This window comes from Curcuma longa, chromosome 5 (assembly GCF_044706935.1).
Source record: "Curcuma longa cultivar G26 ecotype Majalengka, Jawa Barat chromosome 5, ITB_CL_G26_1.1, whole genome shotgun sequence".
Classification (NCBI taxonomy): domain Eukaryota; kingdom Viridiplantae; phylum Streptophyta; class Magnoliopsida; order Zingiberales; family Zingiberaceae; genus Curcuma; species Curcuma longa.
This window is the reverse complement of record NC_133865.1, coordinates 9,435,029-9,450,303: the sequence shown is the minus strand read 5'-3', so window position 1 is coordinate 9,450,303 and position 15,275 is coordinate 9,435,029. Positions and strand designations below refer to the sequence as shown.

Below are 15,275 nucleotides of genomic sequence, written 5' to 3'. Positions count from 1 at the left end.
GAACGCCAGACAACGAGCCCGTGGAGAAAAATACCTCGGTGACAGCAACTCTACTCTCACCGCGGCGGCACGTATACCATTTTCTTCGCGTTGCCCGGCGCCGCAAAGGAAAGCCATGGCTTCGGTCCTCCGCCTCTCGCCCGCACCACCCCGCATCGTCTGCCTCCGCCGCCAGGCTGCCTCCGGGAGGCCTGCTCGAGTCCGGTGCGAGGGCAGGAGCCCTACGCCGGCGAATCGCGAGGGGCCCGAGTCGGAAAACGTGGTTCTCAAGTTGGCTTGGTACGGCTCCGAGCTCCTCGGTATCGCCGCTTCTCTCTTCCGGCCGTCTCCTCCGACTGCCCCCGCTGAGGAGATCTCCTCCGGCGCGATCGGATCGCTGACTGGCAGAGCGCAGGTTGCGGAAGCCATTAAGGAGGACTTCGCCCGCTCTTACTTCGTCACAGGTTTGTAAAAGAACTTCCATTCCTCGGGTTTCCAACGAAGAATGTTTGCATCTGTTGAACTTATGGATTTAGTCTACTACACTTCTTAATTTTGGATTGATGAACACTTCTTAATTTCATGTCCATCCATGAACTAAAATTTTGGATTGGCACACGATCGAAACTAATTTAAATTTCATGGAAGCTTGTGTAATTTCATTCACTGGCATAGATTTATGGATATTTTCTACCAATCTTTTGACTCTTATGATATACTCAGTGAGACAAATACCACAAGATTGCATTTTTGTGGTTAACTTTGTTGTAAATCACATGAATTTGGTGGCTACAACACTTTTGGAGATTATGTCAATAGAAATTGTGGGGAAAATAATTGTATTCAATATCATGTAATGGTACCATAACATAACTCTATTTTGTAAGGAACAACTGTGATGGAACATAGTAATATATCGGGCTGTACATAATATCCATTAACAAGATTGATACTCGACTCAATAAGAGCTTAACCTCGATAATGTCCATGAAAAAAGTTTCTGAATATTTTATGAACCAAGTTATTTGTAAACTTATCTAAAGTTACATTATGATCTTTGTTTGTTTGGTTTTTAATTCAAACATTTCAAGAATATAATCTGAGCGTTGTGTCTATTATTATTATTTTTACCCTACAAATGTCACACTTTTTGATTATATATAATATCAGTAATAATGGAAGTTTTATTTATTTGGTCAGTAGTTTAACTAAGGACAAACATGTTGCTAGTTGAGCTCAGCTGATGCTTCACCTTGGCTTGAGCTTAATAGGAAACAATCTTGAATAAGCTCGATAAGGTAAACAAACGAGCTTGAACATCATCAAACTAGACTCGGTTCAACTCATTTGTAGGTCTAAATATATCAATGCAAATCAGCAGGAGATTAATAATCTTCCTTTAACAAGCACTATCCTTGTAGTTCATGTGGGAAATCATCACTTCATCAATCGGAGCATTTCAATTTCTGTCACCCATCACATTGGTTACTCTCCATCAGCATTCGATACTTCCCTTGCCCACAATTACAGGCACTTGCTTAGAGTACTATTAAAGTGCAACAATGACATTTTTTATGGGCCTTTTTAGATCTTTCTAAAATGCTTGTCTGTTAAAACAGGTAAGTCTTTGATCTGCTTTCTACATTCGCTTGTAAAGTCTATTTTGTCATTGGTTTTTCTGATACAGGGAACTTGACACTGAATGCTTATGAAGATGACTGTGAATTTGCTGACCCAGCTGGTTCTTTCAGAGGTCTACGGCGTTTTAAACGAAATTGTTCAAATTTCGGATCACTGCTTGAAAAATCTAACATGAAACTCACAAAATGGGAGGATTTTGAGGTAAAGTGGTTTTCATATGTGGTAGGAAATGATCTCTCCACAAATAAATGCGAGGCTGCAAAAGTTGCATGCATCTCACTCCCAGCTATCATCCTCATTCTGAGTTGATACATTTGTATATTTATCAAACATTACAGCCAAAGTAGTTGATCTCAGGATAAATCAATTGGACATTGGCGTTTCAGTTGCATCATGTCATTTCCATGGAGACCAATTCTTTCTGGTATATCTGATACTGCCTTCAAGAGTAACATCCACGTTTTCTGTTTTCATGAAATTGATGTTTTTCGCGTTACCTGAGTATTTCATTCCAACCTCTCGATACATTCATTCTCTCTTTTCATCTGTTGTTTTTGTGCAGCTACTGGCTATACAGAATACTATTTCGATGCTGAATCAGAGAGGGTTTGCAGGCAATGAAATTATTCTGCAAGCGCAAAGTCAATAGGAGTTTGATTTTTCCTTAACAGATGATTGTGAGTCTGGTTCTTATGCAGGCATGTGGAGCATTGGAATGTTCCAAAAATGGCACTTCTTAAGCAAATATTCAGACCAAGCCGCTGGGTATGGGAGACACGCCGAAAGACCAATGCAAAGATTTGAAATTTGAAGAACCATGAGAAATCTCAGTTGGTCCGCAGCAAAGCTGTTCCATGGCATGTTCTTTCTCGTCTCTAGTATGTAAACATCAAATAGAAGCTCATTAGGCTGTTTAGGGTATCAGTGAGTGATGCATTAGTGCATGTCTATGGCACTGGAATGCAGAAAAACACAGAAATCATGGCACCTAATGGCAACAATATCAGCACAAGGATACAATCCTCATTGTAATGTATAATTCTCCCTTCATTGAAAATTAGTTTTTATCAAGCTATTTGGCGAGATAATTTGATGGCTAGAGGGGATTTTGAGATCTCAACTTTGGAATTCTTCTTTAGGGTTGCAAGGATGTAGGCTTTCTGTGTGTGTTCTCCACTTCTAAGTTCTATCTTGAGGAAAATGCAAAGCATACACAAACTCTCTGATAATATGTTCATGTGATATTTACTGTATTTCAAAAATATGCTAAAATGAATTTCTTGCTCATTTTCTTTCATAAAATTGTCATAAATATGGTTTGGTGATGAAATAGTTACACATTATATAGTTAAGGAGATATTAATTGAGTAATATCCAATCATGTGTTTTTTTCTTAATGTTTAACCACAATGATTTGCCAACAATTTAACCACTATGTTGCATACACCAAACAATTAGATCAACCTTGTCAACCTAACTCATGATTGGATAGTTATATGGCGGATTTCACCTTTTGCTATAATGATTGGATAGCCGAGCTAACCTTCCTCGAACATTTTAGTATATATCAAACTCCATATTTAAATTAGACATAATAAACAGTGTTATAATAACTGGACTGAATTGCCCGGTTCAACCGCTTAACCTACAAATTAAAAGTGAAATTGCTTCTATCCTAAGGCATGGTATGGTGGTAACCATGCAGTATTTGAATAATTAGTGATGTTGGAGTGTCGCGTCAGAAGTCATCTCGTTTTTTAGATTTATTTGATGTAGGAAATGTGGGATTGAATTGTCTACTCCAAGATTAGTCTGTGTAAACTGAACACTTAGTATAAAAAAAAGTGAAACTGCTCTATGTCAATAACTCCGATCCACCTGATGAAATATATTTGACTTTTTAATCGTACAAGTATATTTCAAGATTTCTCATTTCGCATACTTAACTTTCATAATACCCAAATCACATAACTTATTCTTGAAATATCTCTCATTTTTCTCTCTAGATCTATTAGTCAGTTTCAGACTTATCCGAAATTGATTGATGAACCTAGAGAACTTCGATTCACTTCAAACCAAAATCAATATATTTTTCTTAGTCTCTTTAATGTATTTATGCCTTTGGATATGAATTTGATAACGTAAATTGAGAGTAATAAAGTTTTAAACTTACAATGACTTGATACAATTTATCATAAGTTCATTATAGGTATAGGATAATAACATTCACTAATCAACACCACCAATGGATTCCTAGAACTCCCTTATTTCAAAAAAATATTAAACTTTTGAATTTTCGAATGATGTAAGATTCATTCATCCCAAACTGACTAATAAATTAAAAAAACTTCAAATCACTTAAAATCAAAATTAATATACTCATAAAAACCTCCTTAATATATCTATATTCTCACATCTAAATTTTATATTATAAATAGAGAATAATAAAATTTTAAATTAATAGAGCAAAAATTAAAAGATATTTTTTTCAATTTAATTTATTGAAAAGGCTTTTAGAAATATATTGATTTTAGTTTGAAATGATTAGTTTTTTTTTTTCAATTCATCAGTATTATATGAAAATTATGTACCCAAAATGGCAAATAATATTCCTTGTGGAAATGATGAAAAGCACAGAGTTACAATCAAGATAAGAGCAATATAACAGAACACTCAAGGTCTCTCCAACTCATCGTCATGTACCAAGCAGATCCTCTCAAGGGAGTTTTGTGTGTGAGAGAGAGAGATCAGAATTGAAAAACAATGGGGAATCCAACACAACAATCAGCCTCTCTTGGGGTGATAGAGGTTGTGGAGGAGATCATGATGGCCTACAGGTCCCTGCCACCAAGGCCCTCCATAGAGGAAGTTGAGGCAGCCACGGCTGTGATCAGCACAGCAGACAGTGAGCAGGAGCTCAGAATTGAGGAGATTGCCAAGACGCAGAGGCCCCCCGATGTGCCGCAGAAGCTCTTCTCTTTGCTGCAGGAGGTAAAGAGGAACCTTGCCCTGTTGCAGGGCCAGCAGCAGAGGAGGGAGGCCATGGCCTTGGTGGAGCTGGATAGGAGGCTTCAGGTGTTTGATGAATTGATTCAGAGAGTATCTAAGACGGTCTCAGGAGAGGAAGCCGAAGAGGAAGAGGAGGAGGAAGTTAAGGATGGGTTTGGTGAGGTGATGCACGAGCTTGGTAGAGGTTTGAGTTTGGTCGAAAAATTGAAGGACGAGAAGAAAGGGGAAATGGATGTTTCCACAGGGTTGGCGAATTCTTCATCAAAGCCTGATGCCCACTCAGGTCAGTTTAGTCTTTGCTTCTTATTTGCTCTACAATGGTTGCTTTCTTTGCTTAATTCTTTCTTCAATTATGTTGAAGTAAGTTTGTTTGTTGATTGAATGATTGTGAAGAGTGCTTCTTGAACTCAAAGAGTTGTGTAAGTTTGTATGAGGGCGTAGAATTGTAAGCATGGAGCAGTTTGAAGGTCCCAAGGCAAATTTTACTTCAACCCTTTCAAATTCCATTGCCATTTTCCTCAAATAAATAAGTATTAAAGAGCAAGATTCATGTTGACCTTTAAGGTACTATCTAACCATTTAAGATCATGTCTTTGTGATTAACCATTTGATTGTTGCTAGGTAAAAAATCTTAGATAATATTATGATATTTTCTATGTGCCTTGGTAAATTACTTGTTTTGGCATGTTCAAAGACAACCTAGATTTCTTAACTTGATGGATTGTCCCATTTAGAGTTTAATGTATGAAGGGTAGAGAGGGATCAAAAGAAAATATAATTAATCTAAGCGGCCCTAATTTGTTTAGCACGATAAGATTCATGCAGCCAAACTCAAACTATTGGGGCATACACTTGTTTCATTGTGTTTATTTACTCTACGTAGATATTCGAATTTTTGGTATCTCCATGCTCTTAAAATTTATCTCATCCTCCCTGTAGTTAATGGCGATGCAAAGCTAAGCCTCATCCAAGTGGCAAACTTAATTGAAACTTCAGCTAAGAAAGGAGTTCGAGTCATTGATCTCCAAGGCAAGCTAATGGACCAGATTGAGTGGCTTCCAAACTCACTTGGAAAATTGCAAGAAGCCACTGAATTGAAGATATCGGAGAACCGAATCATGGCTCTTCCAATGTCTATTGGAAGCTTGAAATTGTTAACAAAGCTTGACATCCACTCCAATCAACTGATAAACCTACCTGAATCATTTGGAGAACTATCCAATCTGATCGATCTTGATTTGCATGCAAACCGCCTAAAAACTCTGCCTGCTACATTTGGGAACCTTAGAAGTCTAGTCAACCTTGATCTGAGTTCTAACCAGTTCTATGTTCTTCCCCACACAATAGGGAACCTTATAAATTTGAGATGGTTGAACATTGAGACAAATGAACTTGAAGAGCTCCCTTACACTATCGGATCATGTACTGCTCTCGTCGAGCTCAGGTTAGATTTCAATCAGCTAAAAGCATTACCTGAAGCAATTGGGAAACTGGAGTGCTTGGAAATTCTCACACTGCACTACAATAGAGTTAAATCACTGCCTAGTACTATGTCTTCACTTTCTAAGCTTAAAGAACTCAATGTCAGTTTCAATGAGCTTGAGTCGATCCCTGAGAGCCTTTGCTTGGTCAAAAGTCTAGTAAAGTTGGATGTCGGAAGGAACTTTGCTGATTTGAGAATGTTACCGAGATCAATCGGGAACCTAGAGATGCTAGAAGAGTTGGACATAAGCAGCAACCAGATAAGAATATTGCCTGATTCTTTCAGTCTTCTGGTGAAACTAAGAATGTTCAGTGCAGATGAAACTCCATTGGAGATGCCACCGAAAGATCTTATTAAATTAGGAGCTCAGGTAAAATTTAAGGCTTGTTCTTAGTTCTTTCGGCACCAATACGATTCTTTCTTGATGAATTCATTGCTTTTTTGCTTGTTAGGCTGTTGTCCAGTACATGGCCGATTCGGTTAGAGCGAAGACCGAGGGTAGTCAACCGGCTGAGCCAAAGAGTTGTTTGTTTTGGTTGTGTTCATTATGTACTACTTCAGACGAAGAATGACAGACAAAGTATATATAACTCGTTTCTCTTTTGTTTGATTTCTGTACATTGCAATCATCTTTGAGTTTAACCCTTGTTGTGTTTGTAAGAGCCAAAAATAATGTAAATATCTTCTTCTTGTGGGACAGATCATGGTTGTTTACATTCTGATAAGAAAAGTGAACAATTCCAACTTAAATTCTTAAGAAAAAATGTATAATATGTATCGAGTTTAATCATTCTTTTTCCTAGTTTTCAATGAAGAGACAAAAACAACAATTTGTTTTGTGTTCATTTGGACATCAATTGTTGTTTTCTTTGTAGTCATTATTCACATAGCTTCCCCAACAAAAAGGTCGGAAAAAGTTCGAGCTCAGCTCGATAACATATTTAACAAATAAACTCAAATAGGCTCGATAAATAAATAAACAAACTTAAATACAACTAAGCTCAGCTCAACTTGGTTACACTCCTAATTTCCATTGATCAATAAAAATCTGTTTCCAGAGAATGAAGAACATCAAGTACAAGAGGAGCCAAATAATACACTTAGATTTTTACCAACCAGTGATTTATTACACGAAGAAATAATTGATAGGTTTATTGCACAATAACACTTACAAGAAAAACACACTTAAAATGTTCATTAAGTGTTGATGATGAACCAGAGATTGTTCATTAAACCACTCGACCTTGTTCTAAGACCCTGTTTAACACACAATCCGGGGTAGTCCTACTGGAGCTTGTTTAGCTGCCCCTGTAGGTACTGAAGGAAAAGGGAGCATGCAGCAATGGAACATGAAAATGATCGCCGGTCTGATTCTCCCTCACCTGAAACACAATGCTAACATAAGGAAAGAACCCTGACGGTGCATATTTGCCGGTGTCGAAACTTATCCGGTAAAAGCCAGGAGTAATATGATCCACAATGCCCATCAGTTGGCCGCTACGGCCATCGTTGTTTGTTGTTGATGAGCCTATCAATGCCCAGCCAATGGATTCTTGGTTTGAGAACGATGGCTGCTGTGAAGTTCCCTTCCACATCTCCAAGTGAACATCCATGCCTGAAGCCGGAGAGCCGTGCGCGATGTCCAAGACGTGGGTTGTGATCGGTGGACGGGTGCGAGAGCTGCCGCCTGAAGATACATGAAATGTAAAGGAATTGAAGAAACATGAAAGTTTCTTACACAGTTGTTGTTCACTTTTTATTCATTAACAACAGCAGCAAAAAAAGATATCATAGAAGAATGCAACGTTCAAGAACATATGCTGCTAGAAAAATAATCATGTAATGATGAAAGCTAGAAATGTTTTTCCAGGCTTAAGATACAAGAGATATGAGTAAATACCACCTTCTATGATGGAAGAATTCCCAGGAAGAGAAGAGGGGGCTGGACTGTTTGATCCAACATCAGATTTTACAAGCCTAGCAAGACGCAGTTCGATTATTTTCATCTCCTCTTGTGCTGCTATTTCAAGTTCAACAATGGGCCTATTCAAGTAGCGTTTCTACAGAGGAAGACTCAGTAAGTAATCAATTAATCCAATCTCGAGATTGTCGTGCAAGAAAGCATGTAACTAGTAAGAACAGCAGAATGCAAAAAGTTCACTAAACTTGTATAGCTAGAGTTACTGTTAGTATTTGAAGCACAATTACCTAAATCCATACTGATTTATGTCCAGACAAGGACATAAATAAGCCAATTAATCACAAATTTTTGGTAAGTTGGTTAAACAATTAGATCCGATGATGTATAAATAAGAAACACATAGTTTATAGTAACTTGAACAAATAGATGACGAGTGAATATTTAAGCAACTTGCACAAGCATTCCAGGATTAGCAAGACCTTCTTGACCTCTACAGTAGGGACAAGATGAACAAGCAGTAGTTATTTTAAACACTCAAAAGACAGAACCATAAATATTGCACTTAAAAAATGGCTGAAATTCTTTGATTCTGTCAAATGAAGTTGTCGGTATTGTCAAACGCTACAATCTGTACAACTACAAAGGCTAGGAGGGCATGGTCCAAAACATCCATCAAAGAAGAAAGTAGATCAGCCTGTCTTACAAGACTAGGTCAGTTTATAACTATGTCCATTGTTTTTCAATAATCCATACTCAAAATCTTTGTCCACATTAAGAAAAATGTTTGTCATGTTTTGACTACGAACTACATATTTCCAAATTACAAGCAACATAAGAATTTCTTTGAATTCCTCCTCTCTCTTTATGCAAGCTCATATAGTGTGATAATGTTAAGAAGATGATCTAGCCAGCTAGGAAAATGAGCATATTGTGCTGATTTATAACATCAAGAAGTTGCTTCTCTCAGTCAGGATTTCCAATATCTATGCAAAGCTCAACAAAGTCTGCCTAGTTTGATGTCTAAATTTAGTTAGCTGATTCTTCAAGACGATAAAATGGACAGTAGGAGGCGAGCTAGACTCACATTCATGGCTTACATGTAATATATCTTGTTATTAGGATGGCAATTAAATTGTGAAGATTAAGATATTATAAGAGCTTCAACCTTAAGACACAGCCATAGTCTTCCTCTATGCAAGTCCTAATGATGCAACGGTTGTTTTAACGAACACTTGTTTGATCGATATCGCCGCATTCAAATCTACTGTATTTCAAGAGTAAATGTGAAACCAAACCATTTTTCAGCAGCTGAAACGTCAGGCATGAACAAGAGATGACCAGACTAAACTTATTCTTTTAGCAATTTACCTTCAATTCAGCAAGGATCTCCGGTGTGCTCCTTCCAGAGGCGCAGATGAGGAACACAAACCCAAACCTCTCCCGGTAACGGATATTCCAGTCCACCAACTCCTACAGTTTGATGAAACAAAAAGAATTCAATTCTCAAATTCAAAATAAAGGGGGGAAATCATGATCAGATTCACCTGCAACGTGGTATCGGTGGCAGTATCCATTGCAGCAGATTGTTCTTCCTTGCACCACCTAATCCGGCCAACAATACAATGTTAAAAGCATTCCAAAATAGAAAAAGGAACGAGAGGGATTGGAGGAATAGTGACTGCGAAACGGAGGGAGAGATGGATCCGATCGCCGGGTGAGCCGCGAAGGCCTCGAGCCATCCGGCGACGTCGATCTGCAGGATTAGAAGGTGAGGAAAGGGGTAGGCGAGGGTGATCGAGAGTAGAGAAGAGGGGAGTAAAGGTGCGACCTTGTTGAACCAGATCTCGCGGGCGGACTGGATTGCGTGGTGGAGGTCGGAAAAGGGCGAGGCGGAGGCGAGCTCCTCGGCGAAACGCTTGCTGCCGCAGCACCGTAGCACATCCTCCTCCGTCCATGAAAAAGACGCCATCTTTCCGGCTTTGCTACTCAGCTGATCAGCTCCGTCGATCCCTCCCCCACTTTCTACTCTCTCTCTCTCCCTGCCGCTCACTCTCTACCTATAGCAACGATCATAGTGGGCTAGTAGGCTTTGGTGACGCGGCCTAATAGCCCAGTCCCAAACGCAATCTACTTTTCGTCCCAGTCCCAAACGCAAATCCGATCGGATCCGATCGAAACCATGCGCCTCTCGCGCGATCCATGAGATTCTCCTCCGCCTCATCCATCCACACTACGAAAGATTCTCCTCCACCAACCCATCGCCTTTTCGGTCGTTATATAAACATCGATACCACTCATGAATCGCCGCTGCCGTCGCTGAGTCAGAACAAGGGGCTTTTTCCTGTTCCGGCAAGGTAAATCTCTCGTATTTCCTCCTCTTTTCCTGTTGTTGTGTAGATGCGCACTCCTAATTCTCGCAAAGCGTGGTTTCCTTTTCCCTTAAACAAATACATTGTGGATCCGAACGCAGACGATTTTAGGTTGCTTGAGCAAAGATTTCCCCTTGATCTTTTGGTCCTGTCTTTCCTCTCTATATCGAAAGGCGTTAACTTTCTTTTTGTCTGGATACATGTTCTTGAATGTTTTTATTTTCCTTTGGGAACGATGGTTTATTAGAAATTTTGACTGAAAATTTTGCGCCAAGGATGGGAGACATGGGCGAGTTGAACAGTTTCAAATTGATGGATGGATAACAATGGGGATCTGAAATTCTTGGATTGTCTGGATTAATTGTATGGAATGGCGCTTTTCGAGAATGTGGAAATTGTTTCTCATTTGTACACTTTCATGGACCTACAAGTATCTGATTTTTGACCAAGCATCACTGTGCACAAGATCCTGGATAGTAGTCTAGGTGTTTCTTCATTTCTCTAGATTCAGTCTTGTGGATTTTTCAGTCTGGATTCCATTATATTGCCTATTTTCAGACACAACAAGATTACCACATCTTTAGAATGTCATGCTTTTGAAGATTTATTTGGATGCACCAGTTCACAATTTTTGCAACTCCTCTTTCATGCTTCTAGTTATTCTGAATGTGCCTTCTGTTTCACTTGGCATTGTCTTGGTTAACTGATGTTGGTGATGTTTAACATAATCAGGTAGTTATTCTTTCTCTGATGGTTAGATTTCTCCAAGCTGGCTAGTTTACGAGTAGCATGTATTTGATTTCAGGAAACTGAAAATTCAGTAAAAGGTTACTGTTTCATCAGGCAGTGAGATTGTTATGTTCGTTAGGATGTTGTTTATTAGCTCGAGTTAGTATACATTGTTGTTGTTATAATGCCATAGTCATTCAGGTTCCTGGTCTTTGAATGTTGTAGATGGCAGATGTAGCCAAGGACCTCACTGCTGGAACTGTTGGAGGAGCTGCACAGCTGATTGTTGGTCATCCTTTTGACACTATCAAGGTTAAGCTCCAAAGCCAGCCAACGCCACTCCCTGGCCAAACCCCCAAATATTCCGGTGCCATGGATGCGGTTAGGCAAACATTAGCTGCTGAAGGGCCGAGAGGGCTATATAAAGGGATGGGTGCTCCACTTGCAACAGTCGCAGCATTTAATGCTGTTTTGTTTACTGTGAGGGGGCAAATGGAGGCATTATTAAGGTCTGAACCGGGTGCTCCTCTAACGGTGAATCAGCAAGTAATAGCTGGTGCCGGTGCTGGCGTTGCAGTTTCCTTTTTAGCATGTCCTACAGAATTAATCAAGTGCAGGTTAGTGGTTAGTAGTCTTTATCAGGACATCAGCAATTTCGTTCTTTGTCTCTAAATGCATGTTTTCTCCCTGTTAAGTTTCTATTAGCCAGTAATAGCAGTTTTTACTATGTCACTAATCGAATTTCTCAAAGATTTATTGCTGAGTTCTATGCAGTTTGGTCATGATTTTGTTCACAATAAATCTTAATGTTACTGTAAATATGTTTTAAATGATAAATAAGTTCATGTAGCTCCTGTTTATATGCATCTTTTTTCCATATTCTTTCTGCTCGCTTCTACCATACAAGTTCTTTTTCTTCTGCCATATAAAACTATCGATATTGCCATGTCTATAACATTATTAGTGTGGCAGTTATTCCTTGTTGAAAATCTTAAAACTTTTTCATGTCCTTAACATTTTCTGAAATTAATGCCATGGATAAGTCTGTTCATTTCTTTTGGTCACCTTGTTCCCTGCTTGTAAATTGGCTATTATCTCAAACTGCTATGCAATTGACTTCACTCGATATTATCAGATATTATATTTATATATAAACCGTAGAGGTTAACCTAGTCCAACTGCTGTTCAATTCAGTGGAAGGCCCTTTTCAAGTAGAAAAAAAATGCCTTCCAGTGTCAACATGGAATTTCATAATGAGGAAGATCCAATGACAACCTAATTGGTTCTCACCGATAATTGGCGCGTTTGATGACCAAACCCTTTAGGCATTTTGTTATCATTCATGATACTGTTGTCATCGACCTATCAATTAAAAGAGACACATATTTCTGTATATGGGATCATTGTCATGCCTCATTATGTTTGCGCTGATGGTCAATACATTCAGAGTGCCGGTGACAACTGAGTGTTGGTTCTCACCAATAATTGGCGCGTTTGATGGCCAAACCCATTAGGCATTTTGTTATCATTCACGATACTGTTGTCGTCGACCTATCAATTAAAAGAGACACATATTTCTGTATATGGGATCATTGTCATGCCTCATTATGTTTGCGCTGATGGTCATTCTGATTCGCCATGTCAAGGCTTCATGCGTTCATGCAATGCATACAAACATACATTCAGAGTGCCGGTGACGACCGAGTGTTGGTATCCAACAAGGAAGTTTTATGTGCTCTATTGACTTTACCACAATAACAGAAACTTAAAATTGGCTCTACATCAGACTTTCGGTTCTTTCTGTTTTGTCCTTTGTTTGGTTCTTGCGTTCTATGACTAAGCTAAATCAGCTTAATATAAGAAAAGGAAATGCACTCAGGTTGAGTGGATGCTCGATATCTCTATTGATGATGTGCCTGAATTTTATCAAATTAGACATGAGGGATACTCATACACACATTCATGTCAGAAGCTTGCACTAGAGTCTGAGTAACATAGATGGAATCAGTCTCGACAGATAATCTACTCGATTATGAGTTAATAGGTCGAATAACAAGTGATACCCAGAAACATTGTATTCTATGAACTTCAACTCGTTTGAGTTTGCAAATTCTTACTAACTTTTCTGCAGCTATGGATCTATCAACTGGAAAATTTAAAGTCTTCTGTTTCTTGATTTTCATGACACTCTGAAACAGGTTGCAAGCTCAGAGTGCTTTAGCAGACCCAGCTGCAGCAAAGTATGGAGGGCCAATCGATGTCGCAAAGCATGTTGTTCGCGAAGCCGGCATCAGAGGCCTGTTCAAAGGCTTGGTTCCAACCATGGCACGAGAAGTTCCCGGAAATGCAGCCATGTTTGGTGTCTATGAAGCCCTCAAGCAGTACTTCGCGGGCAGTCAAGACACTTCAGGACTCGGAAGAGGTTCCTTGATTGTTGCCGGCGGCCTAGCCGGTGCATCCTTCTGGCTATCAGTCTACCCGACCGACGTCATCAAGAGTGTGATTCAGGTCGACGACTACAAGAAGCCAAAATACACTGGCTCGATCGATGCCTTCAGGAAAATTCTGGCTTCAGAGGGAGTCAAGGGGCTATACAAAGGTTTCGGACCGGCCATGGCCCGCAGTGTTCCTGCTAATGCAGCATGTTTCTTGGCATACGAACTGACCAGATCCAGCCTCGGATAATCACTTCAACAAGTACCTCTCTAGCCTTCATTCAACTCCAAATATTGTTATTTGCTTCTTCATTTTAAGAATTCTCTTCTGAAATCATCTGGCTATTGTTGCAAAATGGTTATTATGTTCTCTAACTGTTTACTTATTCTCTCTAATCACTAACATCATTGCCTAATCAGATACATAATCAATTCAATTGTCAAGCATAATGAAACTAAAAAACTGTTAAAATAAGTGTTGGGTTGCAAGGGTGCAAACATAGTCTCACATCTAAAACACATAGAAAAGATCATGAGTTTAAAAAGATGGAAAGTATCTTTATTGGCATGAGGTCTTTTGGGGAGAGCTTAAGAATAAAGTCATGAGGGCTTAGTTCTAAAGTGGACAATATTATACTATTGTGGAGATATTTTGATTCTCTTGGTCAGAGCGTGGCCGCTTTTCACCGGATTAATCGCCAGAAGAACCATGATCCAGATCTAACCATGTGGGTTGAACCTTTAACAAAGGATGTGGATGCTCCCGTGTCTGAATCAAGAGGATACGGAGGCTTTCCGTTTGAGGATTCAGACATCAAACGGAGGTTTTCCGTTTGAGAGGGGCTTGTGGTCCTTTGTTTGAGGGAGAGATTAGGTGCAAACATAGTCTCACATCTAAAACACATGGAAAAGATCATATATTTAAAAGGATAGAAAGTATCTCCATTGGCATGAAGTTTTTTGAGAAAGTTCAAGAACAAAGCCATAAGAGCTTAGGTCCAAAGTGAACAATATTATACTAAAGAGATATTTTAATTTCATCGGTACCAACAATAAGTTCTATCAAAAAAGACCAGAAGAGTACTGGTTTACTTTCTTTGCTTCATTAGCATAATTACTTTATTTATTTTTTATTTTATTTATTTAATCTGTATATTAAATTCCTTTTGCTGTCAGTGTTTATTTTATTGCCAAGTTGCCAACTTGATCCAGGTCATTCTCACTGACCAATGCCATTTAGGAATCCAGCTGCATTCCTGCCTTTTTTATTATTTATTATTTATTATTTATTATTTTGATAAATGTGGTCACAAAGGGCCACTATGTGCCATGAGAAGATAATATATTTTAGTGGGCAACAAATTAAAATATTTGAGAAATTTTTCATTATTTTTCTCATTTTATCCTCTATAATTTTAAATATTGCATTTCACCCTCTGTAATTTACCAAATAGAAACATATATATATATATATATATATATATATATCCTCTAATATTTTTTTATTTAAAACTCCAAGATGTTTTGATAATTTTTTTTATCATGTCACATGCATAAGCATATACCTACTCTATTAGGTAGGGGAGTGTATAAAGTATTAGAGTAATATAAAATTTTCCTTTAAGTATTTTATACTTGATAATGCTGGAAGAACAACTTCACCCTATCACTTTTAGGTCCTTAAAACTTCAGAAATTCATGAAACTATA

The 15,275-nt window shown here is 38.6% G+C and overlaps 4 protein-coding genes across 4 annotated transcripts; 3 read left to right on the top strand and 1 right to left on the bottom strand.

Annotated features, from left to right (window-relative positions):
• Nucleotides 1-91: 91 nt before the first annotated feature.
• On the top strand, nt 92-2,719 carry LOC141829701 (uncharacterized). The gene is made up of 5 exons (XM_074717225.1): nt 92-443; nt 1,667-1,821; nt 1,978-2,044; nt 2,183-2,234; nt 2,319-2,719. The coding sequence occupies exons 1-5, from the start codon at nt 116-118 to the stop codon at nt 2,422-2,424; spliced, it is 708 nt and encodes a 235-aa protein (XP_074573326.1). The 5' UTR covers nt 92-115; the 3' UTR covers nt 2,425-2,719.
• A 1,607-nt stretch (nt 2,720-4,326) lies between these two features.
• On the top strand, nt 4,327-6,887 carry LOC141829192 (uncharacterized). Its single transcript, XM_074716607.1, has 3 exons — nt 4,327-4,912; nt 5,569-6,482; nt 6,565-6,887. Exons 1-3 carry the CDS (start codon nt 4,384-4,386, stop codon nt 6,682-6,684), a joined length of 1,563 nt encoding a protein of 520 aa, XP_074572708.1. The 5' UTR covers nt 4,327-4,383; the 3' UTR covers nt 6,685-6,887.
• A 236-nt stretch (nt 6,888-7,123) lies between these two features.
• LOC141828929 (uric acid degradation bifunctional protein TTL-like) lies at nt 7,124-10,062 on the bottom strand. The gene is made up of 6 exons (XM_074716320.1): nt 9,862-10,062; nt 9,713-9,786; nt 9,578-9,635; nt 9,402-9,503; nt 8,016-8,172; nt 7,124-7,799 (listed from the first exon to the last, which is right to left on the bottom strand). Exons 1-6 carry the CDS (start codon nt 10,000-10,002, stop codon nt 7,411-7,413), a joined length of 921 nt encoding a protein of 306 aa, XP_074572421.1. The 5' UTR covers nt 10,003-10,062; the 3' UTR covers nt 7,124-7,410.
• A 114-nt stretch (nt 10,063-10,176) lies between these two features.
• On the top strand, nt 10,177-13,962 carry LOC141828930 (mitochondrial carnitine/acylcarnitine carrier-like protein). Its single transcript, XM_074716321.1, has 3 exons — nt 10,177-10,387; nt 11,357-11,748; nt 13,330-13,962. Exons 2-3 carry the CDS (start codon nt 11,357-11,359, stop codon nt 13,814-13,816), a joined length of 879 nt encoding a protein of 292 aa, XP_074572422.1. The 5' UTR covers nt 10,177-10,387; the 3' UTR covers nt 13,817-13,962.
• The last annotated feature ends 1,313 nt before the right edge of the window (nt 13,963-15,275 follow it).